Source organism: Centropristis striata, chromosome 5, assembly GCF_030273125.1.
Source record: "Centropristis striata isolate RG_2023a ecotype Rhode Island chromosome 5, C.striata_1.0, whole genome shotgun sequence".
NCBI lineage: Eukaryota > Metazoa > Chordata > Actinopteri > Perciformes > Serranidae > Centropristis > Centropristis striata.
Window position 1 is genome coordinate 34,804,755 of NC_081521.1, and position 23,642 is coordinate 34,828,396.

The 23,642-nt window shown below is 43.0% G+C and overlaps 1 protein-coding gene across 1 annotated transcript in view; it reads right to left on the bottom strand.

Moving 5' to 3' along the window:
* Positions 1-23,642, bottom strand: part of plxna2 (plexin A2) — a 191,919-nt gene that overhangs the window by 58,834 nt on the left and 109,443 nt on the right. Inside the window, exons 6-13 of the mRNA XM_059332253.1 lie at positions 19,440-19,563; positions 16,498-16,651; positions 13,606-13,702; positions 11,529-11,643; positions 9,968-10,168; positions 9,191-9,287; positions 8,638-8,837; positions 712-863 (exon numbers count right to left, since the gene is read on the bottom strand). Coding sequence (XP_059188236.1) covers positions 712-863; positions 8,638-8,837; positions 9,191-9,287; positions 9,968-10,168; positions 11,529-11,643; positions 13,606-13,702; positions 16,498-16,651; positions 19,440-19,563 — 1,140 coding nt within the window. The remainder of the gene's footprint in view (positions 1-711; positions 864-8,637; positions 8,838-9,190; positions 9,288-9,967; positions 10,169-11,528; positions 11,644-13,605; positions 13,703-16,497; positions 16,652-19,439; positions 19,564-23,642) is intronic.

Below are 23,642 nucleotides of genomic sequence, written 5' to 3' on the forward strand. Positions count from 1 at the left end.
TCAGAGAGAGAACTGGGCTAGAGTGCTGCAGGGGAATAACAGTAATGTCAGGGCCAGACTGCCTGGACCTGCTCCAGTCTTCATTAATGCAGAGATGATGGGGGAAAACATCTTCTTGTCACGATACACATAGATTTACCAGAGTTTGTTAACTTTTACACCCATACATAACATATCAGAACCCCAGTCTTGCATCATCAATCATGTGTGTATAATTTATGTATTTCCCCCTGCTGATTTTAACCGAGAATTGTTCATAAATTCAAAAAGAATTTAGTGTTGCCAGTGCTTGCTACATTCTCATGTGAATGCTGTGATTAAACTGTTGTTATGAAGCCTTTCTGAGGCTCAGATGTTCCTGCAGGTTTAGATATTACTACAGTCGCCCATAAAGTTGAAATAATTTTGTTTTCAGACACAATCCCCTGTTAATTGTGGTTTCATTTTCATTGTGATATGTTTGGAAGAGAGTGATTAATAAAGTTCTGAGAAGATTTACACTTTATCTACCACATTTTTCACTACTGCAACACTGCGACTATGAGATTTAAAATTAAATCAGACACCTTGGATCGAATTGTTGAATAGTCAACTATTCAGGGTCACCTCTTATCGAAAATAACCAAAAAATGGCTGTGCTGTGTTGTAAACAATACATGCTAATCCTTTCCCCAAAGGCTTTAAGTTATCTGTCCTGTTTGTGTGACTTACTGTTCAGCGATGATGTAGCCGTCCTCTACAGGGGTACACCTCACCCCCGCCACCTCCACATTTCCAACCATGTCCGAGAAGGCCAGACCCAGGTTGGTGCCGTGGATGGTTACCCGTGTGCCTCCCTCTGGGGGTCCAGCCACTGGGGTCACCTGTAAGACAAGAAAAGTGACAAAGTTATAAATGCTTCAAGTGAAAAGTGATATTAAAAGAGGCTTCCTCTTCAGTTATGGACCTCCTCTTGAAATTATAAATGGGCACAGGTTTACATGGATGCTCAAGGGTAAATATGCTCTCACGGTCCAGGTGGCTGTAAAAGCAATTAAGAGCACTCTCCACGCCTGCATCCACTGAATGTCACAACATGCCATGAGTCATTGTGCCAAGAGCATGCTCTAATCTCAACAGTTGCTAATGGCACATGCTTTCCTGTCTAAATGTGGCATCACATCCATACACACATAATCCCACATGAAGAGCACAGTTTAATCTTCTTTTTCTTTAAGAACTCCTTCCTTTAGACTATGCAGTGGTAAATCAGATAAAATCAGAATCATTAAAAAAAAACTGGATGGATTATTAACATTCTGGATAGGTGCCTGTTTAGAATATAGTGCTGTTGCCATGGGTGATAAATCTAACAGGGAGCTATATTAATGCTTAGTGCAGATCACCTACTCATAAAATACAATATGGCTGCCCAGCGTGACCTTGGCACAGGGTGCCACACTGCCTTCTGTGCTGCAGAGCCCTGTTGAGACTCTGACCTGGCCATCATCCAGCCCTTTAAACAAGAGAGGAGAAGAGTAGGAGGAGGAGGAGGAGGAAAACGGAGAGAGAAAAAAAAAGAAACGGAAATGAAGAAAGACCAAGAGAGTAGACAATAGTGTTCTGTGGACAACAAAGTAAAAGGAGGAATTGAGTAGACTAAGAAAGAGGAGGGCAGTGGGGAGGAGATGACTGTCACTTTGCTGTGTGGAGCTGCTAGTGTGCTATGTAAACAATCAATATGCTATTACTGGCCATGCAAGCAGAAGGGGAAAAAACCAACAGCCCGCTTACTGAGCCGCAACGTGACGGCGACCCTCAGAGTGGTGCTGTACAGCCTCCCCTCCCTGCACCTCCGACACCCACTCGGGCATTGCGGTTTCCCTGTGGGACGCCGGCATTGTAATCTAGATTCAGTGGACATTAATTGCTCTGGATGTAAAGTAAGTGTGTCACTGCACCGCCTGAGGGGTCGGAATACATGAATCTTTTAGCACTGCTTGGGCATGCAGGGTATAGAGGGGGGGAAAACATAATGGCTAAATATATCCATGTCAGGCGATGGCGGCAGCTATTCGAGTAGACTTAGTGATGGTTACATAAGCAATGTAAGGGCCTGAGAGAGAACAAGAGAGAAGAGGAGAGAGAGGGCATCGGAGACTGTGAGAGAGAGAATAGTGAAAAAATAGAGAGTGGAAGAAAGAAGAGGGCAGAGAAAATGGGATGAGCAGACGAGGGAATGTGGATGCCACTCTGCTCGGTCCAATCAGCCATGATGGATGACAGGTGAGGCAGGGATGGTGACGGGACAGCAGTGCTGTATCACAGATGGGCATGCTAAAAGCTTGGGAGACCTCCTCCTTCTACCCTTGAGGCTGAAATGGAGCCCTTCCCACGGTGGACCAAGCACTGGAAGACAGTCTAATCCATGCATGAAACCCATTTGACTGAGCCCCCCTATTGGCACACAGAGCCTTGATTCATCAGTGGATCATAGAAAAAGCACCACTTCAAAGACTCTAGCCGCCACCGATGTCTCCAGGCTGGGAGGCGTGAGCTATGTGCTGCTCTTTGTCTTTGTGTATGTATTTCTTACACAAACAAAGATCTATAAAAGAGCCTCCTTGTACATGAGACAGCGCTTTGATTGTGTGTAAACCGGATCCTAATGACCTTTGCAGACCAGTGGGAACTCACTGCAGTCATGTACTGTAGATAATCTTTAGAAGGGGTGGAGTTTGTCTTTATGTTTCACTGCAACAGCCTCTTCTTTGCATCTCTTTTCCTTTCCGTCTTCCATAACCTCGTCTCCCTCAGGCTAAGTGACACATCTTTCTCCTCTAAGCGCCGGCATGCTTGTTTGTCTTAACATACACACTTTGAGAGTGAAGCGGAAGAGGAAGCCTCATTGGACATGCCTGCACACCCTCCCGCCCTTATTCCTCTCATTCCCACCCAGTGCTGCCATGCCATGCTCCCTGTGTAATCCTTTTAGGAGCAGTGCTGCTGCCTGCCTGCCATTGTCACACCGTCAAAAGAGGGTAATTCCCAACAACCAGCCAGTCAGCTTGCACATCGCACTACCCGCTCCCACTCTTGCGCTTTCTGTAGCATAATCTATTTCTCCAGCTCAGGGGATCAGAGCATTGGCTGCTCGCTACTTCCTTAGACATTCTGCAGGATTTGGCAACAGCCATAGAAAGACTAAAGAGGGCTGAGATGACCTAAATTGAGAAGAGAGGAATAAGAAAGTGTCTCCTTTGAGAAGATGATCTGCTAGTTTGACCGAAGGAAAAACGATGAAGACAGAGAGAAATGACCGTCAATGTGAACAGCCTGGGGGTGTCTGTCAGTGTTCTGTTGACTTATTCAGCTGAAGTAATGGTGAGGCAAGTTGTGCTGATGCAGCCAAGGCTGAACTCAATACATACAGCAGAGAGAAATACAGCATCCCAGCTGCCTTCAGGCTGTGCAAGCCTAGCATGTCACTGTAACTACAGTAGCTGACCGTGCTGAATGGCACTCTCAAAGACAATTCACAGCTCATAATGTTTAATCACCCCATTAACTGTGGAAATATACAATTTCAGCATTTTTACTGTATATTCTTCATTATCAGCCTTTAATACACACATATATTACAACAGGGTCCGTGAAGCTCTGAGATGCACACTCACACAGCATAAGTGGATATTTTGCTTTAGAAATGAAACAGCCCTTGATAGAATTTAGGAGCTTGCAGCTAATCTCTTTGTCTTTGGACTCTGCTCAGACTAATTCGAGCATGTCACATTTAATTGTGAGTAGCATTTAATGGGCTTGATAAAACCCCACTGATCACTTGTTCCCTAACAAACTACATCCTAAATACTTTATGGGGTCTTAAATGTCTTGTAGTCAGCCAAGAGATACGGGTTGTGATGAAAAGGAGTTTTTTAGTGTGTAAAGAGGAGAAAACAAGAGACAGAATTGATGGGGATAACGGGTGTATTTGTGGATGACTGAGCTCTCCGCAGTGAGTATACAGATGGTGTGTTTTAACAGACCACTTTAACTTACTGCAAGGCGTAGACGTACTCCAGCATTTAACTGCTGTTGTCTGGCTACAGGGGCATGTCTAAGTAGTGGGCGGTGCGGGGGGGCATCCCTTAAATATGACTGGCCCCCCCAGGTACCACCCTTGAACTATGATTGGTTTGCCCCATCAAGTGGGACCTTATTCTGACCAACATGTCTTTAAGAGGCTGTAGCATGCTAGAATGAAAATATGAATGTGTATAATATTAGAAATCCATTGGTATCATGTCATGATATCTTGTTGAAAATAACACTCCAAAGTTAGGACAAAGTTTGGAGAGGAAAAAAACTGGCATGGCTATTGATTTTGCACGAAATGTGTGTAACAAAGTATCAAGCCAAATTTTCCTGCAACAACTTATGAGACAAAATCAAGCGTGGGAATGGCCTTCATATACTTCCATCATAATGCTTGGAGCCCTTATACACTCTTTGACTAGGAAAATTAACCAGAACAGTGTTTATTGCAATTTTGTGACTAGAAAAACTTGACATACAAAGCTGAGCTGTAACTCAAACTAATCTTCACATTCCCAGCTTTCAGATGTGGCATCTAGTCTTGACCTGTTATCTCCCCCTGAGACCCTATCACAACCTCAAAAAGACAAAAATGGTTCTATCTTGGGTCTCGAAGCCTTAATGCCATAAGTCAGTGCCCCACTTGTGCCATGCCGGTCAAAAAAGACACACCCCTGTCTGGCTCTGTCTGGCTCACTTAACTGTACAACATGTTCTTCCTCCTATTGGCAGATTTAATGATGGGTAGCACGCATACAGTAGAGCTGCTCTCTTAGGGTTACAACAGTGAGGAGAGTTCAGTTGTACTATGATGCTGACTGACAAGCCCACCATCCCTGTGGTGTTCAAAATATCAACAATAAGCTTGCATACACCGTGTGAGGGAAAAAGAAAGAAAGGAATCCAAGTTTTTTTTTCTATCCTGAGGCAACAGCTCGATGTTTATAATCACTGTCACTGGGAGGCAGGGAAGCCTCTTTGCTATACTGTAAACTCGTACAGAAACCACGGCCAAAGCCTATTGAGGAGATGCCTTTTATATGCCCATCCAACTCCCAGCTTCATTTGATGTCGTTCCCCGTGCTGTTAGCAGGGGCTTACATCTCTTCAATATTAATGGCCCATGGTGGGAGGCACCATGGCACTTAATAGAAACATTAATTATTCAAAAGGCCTATCTCGTGGTAGGCACATCTACTAATGTGCTAGTATGTATACAAATCAGCTCATGATGGGGGCTTTGGTGCATACAATCAAAACCAAATTTATTAATAAATTCAGCCCACCAGGGGGATGTCTGCTTCTTAAAGAAACTGTAATCACTGAGAGACGAAGGGGGTTGGGGGCTGACTTCACCGGCAATGAACAGGATGAATAGTGTTATGTCTGTGTGTACCTGAAGTGTGTGCTCATGTGAATTGTCTAAATCAATGCAGAGTTTGCCTTGCCACCTACAGTTGTAAACAGACTTAAATTCAGACAGGCCACAGGGGCTCCATCTCCGTCTCCTCCCCCTTTCCTGGTTCACTTCCCCCGCTTTGTCCTTTGTTCTGTTGCCTGACTTCACCCCACTCAAACCCTTCACACTCTTATCCATAATTTTAGCATTACCCATTTCCTGAAGTTAAGGGAAACATTATTCTGCTATATTTCTGTGAAAATAATACTTTGCCTTTTGACAGCTCCCCACGAACATGAAACTTGTTGCATCGATCTTTGGATTACACACTGTACGTACCTGGAAAAAGCTTTGCCAATAACTTTTTTTCCACTCAGGCCAACATCTCTAACTCACACCTTGCAGCTGCTGTAGGTGGACAAATGGTGTGTCTTTGCCTCCAATATATGATGGACTGCTGCCTGACTATTGACAAGGAGCAAGTCCGTAAGCCCTTTCTGTGATTCTGACAAACTGACACATGAACCTGATGTTTTCTGTAGATATTTGAGATAGTTGTATAGCTCTTCTGAAAATATCTTGAGGTGGTATCTTGTCAGCTAACATAGGCCAGGAGTTATGATCAATCACCATTGATCCAATATTTCAAGGTATAGTCCACCTAAAGCTACTTCAATTTAAGTGTACTTTATACTTCCACTTTACTCCTGGTATGTGATTGGGCCCAAGCAACTACCTGATAGGTGAACAATGAAAGTTTTACCAACTCTTTTTTTTAGCAACACTTCACTCCAACTATCTGCCTGCAGCATTGAAAGTGAAATGTTTCCACTTTGTCATAGCCAGAAACTATAAAATGAGAAATTATCGCTGGATTTTTACATTTCTGACAGTCGTTTAACAATTCAAGATTGCCTCTTTCAGCAAAAATAACTAAATATGAGCTCACAATAGCAATATTTCATCAGAATCAATTCATTCTCATTTAAAAAAAAACCAAGCATGTGACCGAACCAGATTATGTGAAAATCATAAAATTCTGTGCTCTTCAGAGAAACTAGGATGAATAACTCAGCTGAGATCAACAATCATGTGAAAAAAAACTGTGAAAGCTGGACTGAGCTGCAGGCTGTTTACACAGAGCTAAGAGGAGAGGACAAGAGAGGTTGTAAGTAGAGGTTGTAAAAATGTAAATAATTAATTATGTATAGCATGTAGAGCCTCCATTTTTGAAGACTTGTGGGCACTTGGATAAATATTTAATAAATAGATTCCATTTGTTTTAATACACTAATCAAATAAATTAAACTTGCTTTTTTAAATGATTTATGGCATAATTGTGTTATACTGCACAAAAGGCAGTTTGAGTTCTCTCTACTTCTAGCCATGATTGCACAGGTTCCGAAGATTAAAACTAAACAGTGTCAAAGTTGAAATATTTTGTTCAATATCAGTGTATCTCCTATTTTCTTCCCCAACTTAATGCTTGTAGAGTGAGATGAAGGTCTGGGTTAATGGTGGCCTTGGTCATCGCATACTGTAATCATAACACTAATGAAAACATGGAGGACAATGAGGTATGTCCCACTGGACGGCAATGAGAATGGAAAATGGTAAAATGGAGTTGCTCGAGAGCATAATGTAATTCAGGATGAGTCAGAGATAGTGATACACACATGGAGGAAAGAAGAGAGAGAGAAAGAGAAACAGATACGGAGAGAGGGATGGAGAAGCAGATTTTTTTTTATAAGTAGGGATGGCTTTCTTCTTTTTCTGTCTTATCTGCATACAGTATAGCAAATCAATTAACCAAGTTGTTAACTTCACTTTTTAATTGGCTGGCGTGAGATGCGGTGGAGAAATGAAAAGGCCAAATGAATCAATGTGGAGGTAGAGGGGTCTAGTGGGTTAACCACAATGCACTGGTGCGTTACCAGGCCTAATTAAATAGTATGTCCTCCTGGCCTGAGTCCCCCGTGACAGTTAACCCGCCAACGGGATGAGAATGTGGCCTGATGGAGCAAAGGCCGACTTACGGGAAAACAAATAAGCATTTCCAGGTCATGACCCTGGTGTTGGTGGGGTGGAAGGCATCCAGCCATTGGCTCGGTTGGTTGTAAAGTCTGAGAAGCCTCAGAGAGTGTGAGGGAAACCAAAGGGGAACAACACACACACCTTGTTGTTGTCTTCAATAGGAATAGCTACTTACTTATTCAAAGTGTTTGTTTTTCCTATGTTTGTGTGGTTGTTTCTTTTTTAACTTTGGTGCTGAAGCTACTTTCAAAGAGCCGCAATAACCTTGTGAGAAGACAGAAGGCATTAAAATCTATGAGCAGGCATCTGTGCATACAGCACAAAGAGAAGGCAGATGTCAAAAAGACAGGCCTATAAAACTGAATATCTCTGGCCCTTTGTGTGTGTGTGTGTGTGTGTGTGTGTGTGTGTGTGTGTGTGTGTGTGTCAGGGCCCTTGCCCTTGGATAAACCCAGAAGATGACAAGAATTCTCACATGCATTCGCACCTATCAGCACAACACATACAGCCATATAGGTAAATACCATTCATAGACACAGTGGAGCACATGATTTGTTTTGCTCTTGAGCAAAAGCACATAACAAATGCTCTCTCAATTAAAGAAAATACAAAAAGGATGAGAGGGAGAGACATCAATATTGACAAATCTGAAGGCATTAGTTAGGCCCAGCACCCTGGGGTGCCTCTTTTAGGCTTATTCTCATTCTTCCTGGGTCTACATGAAAACAGCACAGTAGCATGGATGTTTCTCATGCAGTACCTCTCAATGCAAATCAGACATCTTGTTGTCAAGAGCCCTACCCATCTCTTAAGAACACAATTTGTACAAATATTTCCAAAAATTGCGCATGCCAAGATCAAGCATAATCTTTTGATTTACTATGACATGCTTAGAGGCTTTAACGATGTAAAATCATCACCGCTGCCACCAATGACAAGAGTCTTAAGATGATACAAACTGTTCTAGCTGTTAACTTTTGAATTTCAAGTCCTACAATATCAGCCAAGTGCCTCGTGATCCTCTGTAAAGAACGAGATTCAGCAGCGTGGCAGCTGATTATTGCGCATCGATTGGAGCTAGATGTGTGTGGGCAGGCAGGAAGGACAGACAGAGGATTATGGGTACTGACCTCGGTGATGCGTGGGTTGGTGCACTTGACATTCTTACTGGACAGGTTTAGCCAGCGGGTGGTGTAAGGATTGATGGGAGGGCAGTGGTGCCGCAGGGTACACCTTCCTTCTCCACTGCACCAGCCGCACTGGAACTTCCTCTCCGCCTTCAGACACGTGCCACAGCTGTCTCGCTGCGCTGCGCACTTGTACAGGTGCACTGTGGGATACAGGAACCAGTATGAACGCAAAACAACTGAGAAACCAACAAAAGTCTTTGGAGAGTGTCTCTTAATTTAAGGAAAAAGACAGCAGGTCTGCTGTGATTGAAATATCCCCACAGGCTATCTCTTATTTTCTTTTTTTCTTTTAATCTCCAATAAGATACACGTGTGATTACCACCTGAATATACAGAAACACAGTATTTAAAACTCTGCATTGATAAGACAGAAAAGGCAATACTTGAATGCAGAGAGAGAGATTACTTAATTAAAAATGATTTAGAGTGTTAGATTTGTCTATCTTCATCCTGTTTCCCCTCACATGTAGACAGCAGCTTCTCTTGTTCTTACCTTGGATATTCTCCGGGTTATCAATAATGAAGTTGCCGTTCCACACCACCGAGAAATCCACAGGCAGCTCACTGATTTTCATTCCCTCGTACAAATACTAGAGGCGGAGGATGGCGAGAAAGAGATAGAGAGATTGGAGGAGTGAAGGTGAAAGGGAGACAAAAACAGGAGGATTTCAATGGGAGGTTTGGGAATTGAATTCCCATGAGTCCTTGTAGATGTGGCAGTATGTCCTTCCAATGTTACCCCAAAGTTTCATCATCTCATCATCAGAGAGCTGACAAAGTGAGAAGCCACAAGAAATTGGACAGCTGAGCTGAAGCTAGAGCTTCCCTTCTGGCCTTTAGAGATGCTGTCCTTAACTGCCTCCTATGCCCTTAATTCCAGCCTGACTTTTATTGTACACGTGTGTATTTGCGTGTGCATGTGTGTGTGAGAGGGAGAGAGAGAGAGGAGAGTAAAATGTGTATGTCTGTGGTTCCTCTGGGAATATACTGCAGAAGTCAGTGCATGCTTGACTGCAGGGCAGATCCATGCTGCAGTCTTCTCCAGTGTAATTACCTCGGCTGCATCCACTGTGTCCCCACTGACTAAATGGCACACACATGTACGGAAACACACAAATAGGCATACTGTGGCAATGTGGAATGGCACTCTGTTTTCTATAGAAAGCAATATAACCTGTATAATTACAACTATACGGTATATTTTTCTGTATGCTGAATGCACAATGTGCACTCAATTAGGCCCAATCTGGGCAAGCGTCACCCAACCTACCGAGCTGTTCTGGCACTGCACGCTGGAGCTGTTGAAGCGGAGGGCAGTGACTCTGTGGCTGACCCCCTGGATGTGGAGGACACACTCGTAGCCTCGCTGGCCAGACTGGGGCTGGGGCAGGTTTTTGGCCTTCAGGGTGATAGGCTTCACCTCACCCGCTGGGATCAGAATCTCCTCAGAGCGCACCAGCTGGGGACAGTTCTGGAGGTAACAAGCACAGGGCAGGGAGCACATGTCAGTGCTACAGAAAAACAAAAACTGTGCTTTTTGCAGTGTTTAGGTAAGTTGAAGTGCAATGATGGCAGCGGAAATGGAAATTCATCTTAAGTTAGAATTTGAAAGTGACTCCTGTGACCTTGGAGAGTTTTGAGCTGAAGTCTGAGCATCAAACAACCCATAATCAAGAGAGGGATTTTGAAACTGCTTAATTGGCGAAAAAGAATGATTAAATTAGTGGTTGACAGTGCAAGCCAGCAGTTTTGAGGTATAATGTGTTAAAAATATTATGTGAAAAAAACATTTGCACCAAGAAAACTATCATAGTGGCATCACACACTGAAGCCTTTCACATCCATAAATTTTGAGCCTCTTAGATCATAGATATGACATCATATACCAATAGCATACCAACTTCTATATGCTACATGCTATTGGTCTTTATTCATAAAACTGACTTCATCTAAACTACTTCATATAGATGAGTATTGCAAATACAAAACTGATATGACAAAATTTAGAGAAATTTTGTACCAATGTATTATAAATAAATACATTGGTACAGTTTGTTTAGTATCAGTCAATTGCGAACTATTTAAATAAGAATAACAAGGAAAATGAAAATCAACCCAAGCATCGATTTCTGCATTATATGTTCTAAAACATAGCAAAACACGTCGGTGCATAGTGGAAAACGAATATGTCAATACTGATAATTATTGATATGTACCTGATAAGCCAATATTGGACATGCTCTAGTGTGATTTCAAAGGCTGTGAAAGTGATGCAGACTGTGGTGTTGCCAGTTAGCTCCATATGTACTGTATTTACCATTAAAAAGGGTATGCACATACAGTATATTGTTGTCCATTAGTACAGGTAAGTGAGTATGGGGAAATAAAAGATACAACAGCCCCCAAGCAAAAACCCAAGTACTATCTATGTGCCAGACACACATGGAAAGGAGCACACGCAGGCATATTTCAAGCACTTTGTATCTGCCGCACATGATTGACTGGGTCAGAGTGATCCTGTGTCATTGTTAAGACACGCTAAGCTCAATAACTCCAGAGATAATAGAGTGTTAATTGCCACTGCAAAGAACAAGAGCTCTGAATGAGAAACGCCAATTCGGAAATAGAAGAGCTTAGATGGCTGTCTTTCTGAAGATATGCCCCGAGGCTGACACTGAGCTGGAACACAGAGCAGGATGCAGGCAGAAGGAAACAGAGAGGGGGAACGTGTAGGAGAGACGAAGAAAGAAGGAAAGAAAGAGAAGGTTGTGTTACGGTAGCATGCTCTTATATGCAATATGTGTGCTTGTGCATGTGTGCGTTTCACCAACCTCAGAGGCGTTGACTCGTCCCTCCTGGAAGGAGCAGCTGGAGGGGTCATGGGTACACAAGTTGCGGTACTTGCACCAGTGGCAGCGGAAGGCACTGTTCACACATGACAGACACCTGCATGGACACACACACACATGGAAGGAGAGAGTCAGAAAAAAAAGCAGCGCAGTCAAGGAGGGGCAGAGAGTTTGCCAAAGTGGGGGAAGTGCCACAGAGGAAATGAGTTCAGATCCCAAGTGGGCACCTGCTGTTGTTGTGCCCTTGTGGTTGGCACAGTACCTAATAGCTGCTGGGCCAAATTCTCCCTGCATATATTTTCTTGCACCATACATTAATACTGCATGTCATGTGTGTAAATGGTAGGCTGCATATTAGCCCTCATAGCCTGAATCAGATGGAGAAAGAGAGACAGAGAGTGAGAGAGTGGAGGAACGTTGAGTAATGAGGACAAATAAGACATTGGCGCAGCTTGATCCTGCAATTACCATTAGCCCAGCATTGTTGGAGTGTCGCTGTAATTACCAGCTGTTAGGTGTGTGTTTGTGTGTGAGCCTTTTTTTTGCAAGTACAATATATAAGTGTGTGTGTCACTACAGGGGTACATACTGTACTGCAAGCAGTGAAAGAAGTGTTCAGATTCTAAATAAGGACTATTAATACCATTAATACCATTAATACTCCATTAAAAGGTAAAACCTGCATTCAGGTTTTGGTATTATTACTTGCAAATGATTGGAGAATTGTAAATGAGTACAGCATGTGAGTAAATGTACTTTTAAATACTGTATATTTTTGCACATGGATGAACGGATGGAGAGATGAGCAAGTGCAAGCACGGACAGGAAAACAGGAAGGAGTAACAGCCTGAGGCTACAAGACATGATACTCTCTCTATGTTGCCATAGCAAAGACTTTCAATTGATCGTGATGGCATTTACTACACTATGTATTCATGAACAGTTGTTCGGAGAGTGTATTGTAGTCGCACTTGGCTCTCCTTCTCTCTTTCTCTCTCTGAAATAAGGTTGAGTTATGCATACTTGCTTATTGTGAAATATTCATCGGTGCAAAAGCATGGGAGGGATCTCTGGCAAGCACACTAATTCAGAAGAATAGGGCTTATTCACCTTCTGGCAAATAGAGTGTACAGTATGTGTGCAAGAGGGAGAGAAAGAGAGAGTTGGCATCAGAGCGTGCGAGGGAGAGCGTATGCCCTTTTCAAGTGTATGCATCTTTCTTTGTGTGTCTTTGTGTGCGAGTGTGTGTGTGTGTGTGTGTGTGTGTGTGGCTGTGCTTGCAAGTATGTTTGTCGTCGCCGATTAACTGAGCTGATGTGAGAGCTGGTAATTGCTTTCTGTGCTACTCAGACAGCGTTCTCAGACAGCAGACAACCATATGAAGTTATAGGGCAGTGTGCATGTGTGTGTATGAGAGAGAAAGAGAGAGAGAGATAGAGAGAGAGAGAGAGAGAGAGAGATGTAGAATAACAAAGGAGACAGTGGCTATAACATTTTGTTTTAATGTCGAGGGTGATAAGAGATGCTACAATTCCTGCACCTCTGCTAGCGTCACTGCTGTAAGATCCTTAGTATCTTGCTCTCCATTCAGTTATACTCTCAAGTCAGCAAGGACTTTGGATCTAGCACAAACAGAATCTGCCACACTGGAATGAAGCGAGCAATTGCAAAGGCAACGCTGACACTGAGATCTCCAATCCAGGGATTCAATTCAACATCACTCAATCAGAGACAGTCATGGCATGAAAACGGGCATGAAATCCCTGCTGAAGACCTGTTAGGCAGAAAGCTGCATGTTTTGTACCGCAGCGTGTCTGAAAAGAAGGCTTCATTAGCGCAACAGCACAGAAACTTCCTGTCACGGTACTCAGGGAGCAGTCAGCTATCAGATTACATTAGTCTTTACAGAGATATTTTTAGGGGACCGGGGCCGGCTAAGGTTGAGGACAAATTGTAACTAATTCCCAGAGCATTGATCCAGTGGTTTTGGGCAGCAGGGTGTGGGGCATTGTTTTTGTAAATGAAAAGAGAATGAATGGGCTCCGAAAGAGATACTCACAGTTGGTGGACACTGCAGTTGTAAAACTTGACCTCTGTGCTGATAAGCATCTGACCTGTCTCCTTAGAATTGAGCCTCAGCTCAACCCCAGACCAATCTGAAAGAGAGGAGAAGAGATTAAAATTGATTGCATGCTCATGCATTACATTACAGTGCAGTCCATGTATATTTGCATAGTTATGAACACACAAATTGTCCTCCCTCATACAATAACCACATATATAGATAGTACAGCAGCTAATTAAGACCTAAATTTACTTGTATTGTTAAGTGATGCCCACTAGTGGCACAATATAAAGAATGACAAAGCCCACTTAGAGTGGGTGGGTCAAAAAACACAGTGCTTTCATCCAGGGGATGGATGTTTGCATCCCCAGTGAAACCAAAAGTCATTGCCGTTTTTTAAGTTACATAAACCTAGCTAAACTGTGACTGTTTGACGATGCAAACCACTTGTTTGAAACTTCAACCGCTCCGTTTAAGAACGAGGACGTGTTGATCAGGGGCACAGATTCAGGAAACGCTCCTGTGGGTCGTATTAGAGCAGGCGTTTTAGAAGTCTGAGGCGGTGGGCCTCCCCTCGAGCAGGACGAAAATATAATTCCCCAAAACCGCTGTATCTCTGAAGAATCTCGTTAACCAAATCACATTGAGGCCATTCTATGTGATCTTCTTTTGATAACTAATGTAACATTTCTTCACTTCTTTTCACTGAAGCTCCCCTGAAACAGTTTGCAGCCCTCCCTGGGGAATGCCCATCTCCCACTTTGAAAACCTTTCTATCTGTATTAGAGGGAAGGAACAAACGATTTCTGTGGTGGTTGCTTAGTTTGGCAGACTGGTTGTTGTGAAAAGCAGACATCATTGAATCTTATGCTAATTAGTGACAAGGTAACCATTTTTTGCATGCCCATGCATGTTTGCAAGCTGAATTAAATGAAACATTGCTTGTGAATATACATGTGCATCAAATTAACAAATTTCAGTCACATAGAGAACCATTTCATCTGATCAAATCTTATTTTCCTGCATTTTTGCTGGCCAGAGTTCTGGCTCTGCTTCTGTTCTCAGTAAAAACAGCCTCTTATCTCTCCCCACGAGAATACAGACTCCATAAATATGTGTGTGTGTGTGTGTGTGTGTGTGTGTGTGTTTCAGATGACATTCAGTGTGTAGGAGGCTTGAATGACCCTGCATGCCCTGTTCTCTCCGCAGCACCTGTTGGGAATCAGGCTCTGTTTCACACAAGTCTGTGTAGCGGGCAGGCTAGGCTCATAGCTGACTTCTACCATTTCACATTTGTCTCACAGGATCTGGCAAACAAAGTGGTACAGAGTTCCTGTCCACACAAAACCTCCTCTAGGATTTTATTTCTCTTTAGTGGAGAAGAGTGCCAGCTATTTTCTTTTATTTCAAACTCAACATCAGTGCACTGTCCTCACAGTTTTATCCTTACCTCTCCTTACGCTCCTAGCTCTTATTTTAATTTCTCTTTCTCTAATATTTTCCCTCCTTCTCCATCTTTAATATCTTATTTAATTTTCTCCTCTCCTCTATTCTCCTCTCCTCAGGTCATTGCCACTGCACGATCGATGTTGATGTGCAACAGATAGAAAGGCTTGCTAGGGGGACAGGAGATGGAGGAGGATAGTGGGAGGTCAGGAGGAAGTGGCCTCAGGGGAATGGAAGCGGAGTGAAAAAATGGAGGTATAAACAGCTGGGGGAGGCGATGAAAGGGGAGGGAGGAACGGGGAAGGTGGTCAAAGAGAGGAATGGTAGGATAGATGGAAAGCTAGATGGATGGAGGAAGGGCTTACCGGGGGGATTGGCTGACATTTACCTAGGGGAGAACATTCATATTAGTGCCTGATGCACCACTCCCCATGGGAGCTCTGGGCAAACAGGGCTGTCATTTACTCACAGGGAGGAGGATTACCAAACCCCCAAAACACACAGTGATTTCCACACACTGCACATAATATATTATTCAGGGTGTTTGGTTTTGTCACCCTGCAGCCATCTTGGCTGGCAAACAACAGGTATTTATTGTCAAACAACAGGTGTTAGTATTCATAATGATATATGTGTTTGCAAATAAATGGGCGCCAGATCCCCTATGGTATATCTTTATAAATATGCTGAAGAAATGCCCGAAAGGTCATGAGAATTCTATGAATAGTATATTAGAGTTGATTAGCATATGTTTATTCCCGAACCTGAACATTGTCTTAGGCAGTGCTCAACTATGAATATGATGTTTTTGTGAGATGAGGAAAAATGGTTGATGAGAACTTTTGACATCTGCTGAAATATAATGCATCACTATCATGAATTATAATGTACTAGGTTTGTTTTTGTTGTGTATTTATCAGTGTTCCACTTTTCTCAGTAGCAAACAGCAGGACAGCTCCCAGTGCCTCGGCTATGCTAAGACACAAATCCACTGCATCAACTTCCCCGTCGTCCCCTCAATTCAATCGTCTCCTGGCTGATTGAACCTGCTTGTTAGACCATCGCCTATTAGCTACTCTGAGGGCAGTAATGTGGCGAGCTGTAGCTCAGCCACAGGCCAGGGGATCTCACTCTGATCCTCCATCAGGTGTAATGGGACCTGGCCTTGCGTGTAGCACACTTCACAGCCAGGAATCTGATCCTGGATCTGTGGGAGCTTGTTATGGAGACGGTGCACGGTTAAACTGGGAGTGTTGAATCAATAAAGATGTCTCACAGTGTGTGCAGATGAAGTTAGCTCAGTGGGGAAAGAGAGGGACAAATGGTAATCCTACAAAGCCTGAGTCTGGTATCTAATCGCCATGATCGGACCAAGGACTACATTGGAAATAGTTTATTTTTGGAAGCTTGAATGCACATGTCTTTGTTTGCTGTATTTACCTTGGTCTGTGGGGATGAGAGGGACATCTTTGGCAGCAGGAGACACACAGAGTATCTGGTTGCCATTGACCTGCCCCTCCACCTCCGTCAGGTTGCCAAAAGAGCAGGTGATGCCTGCAGAAAGGTCTGGAACATGGCTCACCTTCACCAGCAGCTGCACAAGAGGTGGAGCACATAATAACAATATTTGTATGATTTATATGACAATGTTTGGTAAACACACTACACAGGGAATATGGATCAAAATGGCCAGTCACAATATGCAACATTTTCTACACAGATTGTGGCAAAGCTAAATGCAAATTAAATACAACAGACTCATATATGATAACTCAGCAACGGTCATTTAATGCCACAACCCTAATCTCAATTTTGCCAAAGATGAGATATGAAAGGCTGGGGTGAATGTATAAAAAAAGCATCAGGCTGTTCTCATCTTACTTCAAACAGAATGAAAAAAGAAAACACCACAGCTGGTAAAGCCCTCCAGCCACTTTTTCAAGAAGTGCTACAGTGTCTTAAAAATGTTATCAACACCATAATAAAGAAAATAAAGCTGTGTTTCGATCCTACTCTTCCATTTGAGAGTATATCATTCCAGAGGTAGAGACAGACATTGTGATTCAGTCAGTGGTCAATACCAAGCTGCATAAAGAAAATTGGAAGAAATGGCAACTTGGCAAGTTCTATTTTTGTTCCTTTTTTCTATAAAGTTCCCAAGGCAGCAAAGATACATGAAATATTGCAAAAACAAAGACGCATACACATTATGTGCAGTACATGTGCAATATACCACACACATGCAGATGCACATAGATGCGTTTGAAGTCATTCTCTGGAGAGCAGTGACACCGGGGCTGGAGCGTTCAGCTGCTCTGCCTATAAATAAATGTATTCTGCACACAGGGTGTGTGATGTGGCTCTCCAGCCAAGAGAGGCAGCCTGGATAATTATCACCATGGCATTTCACAGCCTTGTTCCATTAGCTGTTATTTTTGGGCCATACTGTTTGAAGTTTCTCTTTGTTTTATCTGCCTCTCACTAAACACCGCGGGGCTACTGGGACAGGCAAGGCAGCTGAGCAGCTTAACTGTAGGCCTTTCAAGAGATGCTGACTGTCTCAGTAGCTGACTACACTGCCTCCCTCGTTAGCTGGCTTACTCTGGTAACCATTGAGAGGATGGATGATTTTTTTTTTTTTTTTTTTTTTGCTGAGGACCTCTTGTCTTCCGCTGTTTTACTTCATCATGTTTGTGTTGCTTTACTCCGAGGTGAGTCAGAGTGATCCTTGATTACAGCAATCACAGCAATCAATGTCTTTTGTTCAACGCAGAATTCCCTGAGTAACCTCTCACATTAATTAGCTCTCAACGTTTTGTCAAGACACACATATACAGATAAACACTCAAAAATTGCTTAGGCACACTCACTCACACACACACACACACACACACACACACACCACACACACACACACACACACACACACACATAGAGGCAGAAAGTCAGCGAGTGTAAAGCCTTTGCTCTTTTTGTTCTCCTGTCCTCCCCGATGATGCTGGTGGTGGGTGTTTTTGCAGCTTGGCAGCACCGACCAGCTTAATTGGTGGCAGAGTTTTAATAAAGGTAATTTGATTGTTTTCCCTGTGTTTCTATCTCTCCTAGTGCCCACATGAAGAGGCTGTGTTGTCATGGAGATAGCGGTCTGCCCCTGTGGAATCTATGTGAATTTGTGAGTGTTTTTTTGTCGATGGTTCGGTGAGATGACCCTGTTGCTGGTTTCACTGACATGGAAACAACTGCGAACATGTTTTCTAAAAAAAACAACCGCTGCTTGTAGCCTGGACAGCAGTGTGAAGTCTACTGAGGGCTGGTGAGGCACTGTCAGAGCCACCACCACATTTAGCAGGATTTATGTGATGTTTAACCAATTATATTAATGTGCCATCTTCGCCAAAGCAAAGGAAAACAAGAAAAATTAAGTGCCTGTGCTGATTCCAAAACCAGGGAATTAATGTGCAATTTAAAGAAGACTGGGAAAGTTGGCTGTAGTTTAGTCTGCTAGTACTCCAAAGAGCTGAATAGCACTTGGTTTGTACGGCCAGTTGCTAAAATATTACACCTTGTTATGAGTATTTTTACCTGGAATTCTAAAGTGAAAATCATTTAAAAAAAAAAATGTTTTCAAAAGAAATCAAAAGCAAGATTGACGATTGCTGAAGTGAAAAAAGAGAAAGAATGTTAATCAGAACTGAAACCCTGTAGCCTCTCTTTTGAAGAAGAATTTAAAAATGTAAAGAGTGTCAGGAGATAAAACAAATGATCTGTTGATCTTTACGAATCAAGATTCCATAGTCTAACAGTTGAATGGCCTCCAGCTCACCATATAAGACATTTGTTATTCTGATACGTCCAAACTTAAGGAAATAATTCTGTAAAGAAAGAGTTTGGAAGTTTTGGATGAACTGACCCTTTAACAGCGTGGGCATATAAAGACCAAAAGTGTGAGTCCACGCGTGTACATGTGCAGCATTCACCAGAACTTGGACTGGCACAGCCTTTCCCTGCTGCTCTATCTGCCTGTTTTCGCTCAGCCCATGTGGAAATACTGCACTGTACTCGGCTGCACTCGGACAACTTTAACACCTACACATCCACCCACACAAACATGTCTTGGCACACATATTGACTGCTTTGTACCAAGTGAGCATATGCACGCTAAAACGCCCACATAGAGCTCTTATGAACCTTCCCATCTAATGTTTATGCATCAACCACAATCAAGACTAGGCGAAGTGCTATGTGGGATCTTTTAAAATGTTCTGCCTCTGTATGTGGGTTGGGAATATGCAAATGGGAGCTAATTTTTCATTGTAATGTGTACAAGTAGTGGTTGAGTTATGCAGGTGTTTGGCAATTTGTGTATGCGTGTGTGTACTTACAGGTACACTGGGCTCTGACACTGCAATGCTGTCTGGGTACACATTGGCCTTCACACATTGGTTGAGAGAGGCGGCGAAGCGGTACGGCTCATCTGCACGCTCACACCGATTCCTCTGAGAGCAGCTGTGCAGAAAAAACAAGGATGGACAAAGAAAGACAGAATTACAGATATTTGTTAAAAAATAATTACATTTGAACACATTGTTACCAAACTAAAACTTAAATAACCCCATAAATGAGAAAAAGAGCTGCTGCCAAAGTCATAAAATACAAGCAATAGCAAATATAAAAGTATGAAAAGACAAAGCCACAACGACAGATATCAAATCTAGAGTTACAATAAATGCTGAAATGAAAATACTACAAGACAATTTAGGTTAGAGGGAAAAAAAAAAGCACAAACTGCCAGTGTTGTGACAGATATTAAAACCCTATCCATCAACAGAAAGAAGGAGGGAAAGACGAGAATTCAAATGTAAAAAAATCTAACAGCAAACACTGTGTACAACAGGGAGCAACAGGGGAAAATATGTGTCAAAATACCATTCTGAATTAAGTAATCTGCTGCTCTGGATACATTCGGCCTTCAAATCATATTCTAAAGACTGAAAAAAATGTTTTTGCTTGGTAGAGATCGTCGCAAAAATCACATTATGATCATTTTATTATACTTTCTTGTTGAAAATGAGAATAAAGGAAAAATATTCATTCCAATATTGTGAATCACATCGCAATTGCTATATCAGTCAAAACAAGCGTGATTGGATATTTTTCTCATCATCCACCTTTTGATCCAACACCTTTGTCTTCTGGACTCATCACTAACTAGAAACGCTTCAGCCTTCTTTCCTCTTTCTCTGTCACTTTCCGTGCTGTCTGTCATGCCATGTCGATTTGTTTGTTTTGTGTCGATTCAGCCTGTAAATGTCACATGCTGTAGAATCTGGCTAAATTATGTGGTTGTTACCGCATGGTTCCTTTTCTCTCGTTTTGCAAAACATATGGCATATTGAAGACATAATAGGAAACCGTTTTGCTCTTTTGTTGCATTGCTTAAAAACAGCAGTTACAAAAAAAAAAAAAAAATCCCTCTTGTAAAAATGAGTATTTCATGACACCCGTACCATCAATAGCAGCTGGCTTTGAGGACATGTAGCTCTAAAAGTTTTATAAAATAGCAGGTGATCATTGCCTCCAGGAAGCTATGTATGCGTAATGAACCACAGTGGTGGCACCAGAAGTGGAACCATCGCCTCCAGTGGGTAATTTAATAGACCATACTAACATAAACTACGAAGCCACAGCACTAAGCACTACACACCCAAATTATATCCCTCAATCACTGCTTAACTTTGGGGACTAACTTGTGCAAATTACACGGCGTTCACTCATAAGAGATCTTAATGGTCAGACAGTATATCAAGTACCACACAACGCCCCCACAATCCACCACATCACTCATTAAAACTCAGCCGCCTCCTCCCTCTTATTAAAACTGTGTGTTCCCTCCATCCCATTACACCAAAGGCTCTCTATCCTCATCCAACCCAGCAGTCTAAGTGTCTGGCTAACCGACTGTCTGGTCGCAGCAGCTCTAATTGGACTCCGATGGGTCAGCCGCTGTCCGTGGTGCTGATGTGTCATGACAAAACCCTGTCCGTCCTCCCCTGGCTGCTGACTGTGTATGCATGTGTAGGATGTGTGTGTGTCTGTGTGTTCATATCATGCTTCTTAACCACATACTCTCACACATCCTGACTCTAAGCTACATCTTCATCCACAGCCTCTGTGTGCAATTATGTTGTCAGAAGTTCAAGCCATATCCAGCAGACTCACATGAACAGGCACAAGCACACTAAGTTTCACACACACACCCGTACAACACTCATATGCACAGTACTCCCCAGGGATTTTAGAGTGCAGGAAAGTGTAGAATTAGTGTAGTAGTGTGAATCTCCCACTGAGAAAGGGGGGCCACTGCAGTGGGATTTTTTTTTTCTTCCAAAAATGATTACCTGGTTTCCCCTTTCACCACTCAATTTTTAAAACTCAATTTCTACATTCTAAATGTGACATTTTCATTGTTACTCCTGATATGAATTCCTACCTCTTCATTTTACACATTTAATTCCATGCTGCATTTGCAAGTTTTCTGTCTCTGTCTCCACTCTCTGTCTCCGTCTCTTCCCTTTGTCTCACTCTTAACACCTTTCTTAGGCAAGGTGTTACTCCGTCTGCAATTTGCCGCTTCTTTTACATTCACAATGGCAGACGAAAATGATACTTAATGTGCTTTCAGGTGTGGACTGCGTCACAATGTTTTATGCATGTCTCCAAGCTGTATGAGTGCAGATGCAAAAAAAAAAAAAAAAAAAAAACCTGGGCGGTCATTAACTGACAAAAAGCCCTGCATTGATTTTCCTCACTGTGTGTTTTTAAAAAAAAAAAAAAAAAAATCATTTCGGTGGGGTGAAGTAAGATGAGAGCGCAGTGAGGGGGTGTGGCAGCGGGGGTGGGAGGGGTGCAGGCTGGCTGCTGTTGCCATGGTTTCGGGAGATGGCCATTATCTCTGTGTAGTTAGAAGCTGACCCCTTGCCTCTCTCATTAGCTGAAGTGCATGCTACTGAGTGTTGACTAGATTCCTGCCTTCCTCATATTCCCCTTCCTGACCCCCCTCCCCTGTTCACCCCCCCTTATCCTCCTGTCTGGCTCCGGCCTGTCACTCAGCAGCTCTGCCGATGCTTTGTGTTCCATCACTGACATTCCTGAGGGAGGGGGGGCTCACATGGAGAAATTACGTGTTAAAGGTGATATGCACGTTGAATTTTGCACAAAAAAGAACCACACACAAACATTACCACCTGTATACACGCTGCCATGTTCGTGCATAGATCAGCGGTACAAATGCTTCTCAGCCTGCTGTAACAAGTAGCTATTTTCCCTCAAGCAGCTGCTGGAGGCAGCCGGCCCGGGTCTTGTGCTCTCGAAGCCTTGTCCATGGTGCTGAAGTAGCTGCTTACACTTCCATCATTACTCCTCTCTGGCATCTACAACTCCACTGCAGGGTACGACCGGGTTGTAAGTGGCAGTCACATTTCACGCAGTAATGTTAGGTGAGTGGGAAAACAAAAAACACACGCAAAAAGGCAAAGAGTGTATCATGTGTTTTTCCTGTGACAGTTTGTGTGGGCTGCACCGTTGGAGCTGGAGCTCTGAGGTGCAAACAAAGCCTCTGACACAAATATGTGCTGTAATCTAATTCACTAACCTATATCTAATGTACAGTGTAATTTGCTGTGTTGTGTGGGTGCAAAGGTGCATTTTACGGAGCAAGAGGGTGAAAGGCCAAACCTCAGGGTATATTCCACCAATGCCTGCTTCTTATTCCGCTGCTCTGAATATGCAATTACACCATCATCTCTGCTGAGCCGTGCTTTGATAGACGTATGGATTCATGGACGAATAATGTATACATTTGAGTGTGCATCCACATGAACCTGCACAGACATAATAACCATAATAACATACAGTAACTTGCACTAAATCCTTCATACATTCATGCATTGCTCACCGACACACACACACACACACCCTGGCCTTGACAGCAGAGCAGAAGAGGCAGTCGACGGGGAAAGATTTCTGTTCTTCTATCCCTCCTCCCCTTCCCTTACCACATCTAAGGACTTCAATGAAAGTGTGAAGGCCTGTCTGATTGCAGCTCTAGCTGTGAGTACCGTGTTTAAAAAGAGAGAACAGAGGGGGAGCCATTTTAAAATCACCTTCCTTCCCTCACTGGAGCCAGACCACAAACGCCACACAGACAGGAAAATGAGAGCAGATGCTTTGGTGGCAGAGTGGAGAGGGGGGGCGAGGTGGGAAGATGTAGGTACAGAGAAGAAGAATTAGATGTATATTGAATATTTGATGGTGCTTAACAAAGCTTTACTCGTCTTAAGTGGTAAGCCATTATGTTAGAGAATCACAGGCATGATTTGATTTGGTTGAATGGGAATCTAGCTGGGGGACACACATGTTAATGTAAACATGTATGAAGACTGACTGCACAGGGGCTTTGGGTCCCCAACATAAAAAGAGGAAATCATTAGGTGTGCAGGGCTGTGCTGCCTACACATACTACCTCCCCCTTTCAGTTTTTTTCCTCCATCTGAGTGATTCAGGGCATTTGTTTCTAACTGCTGCAT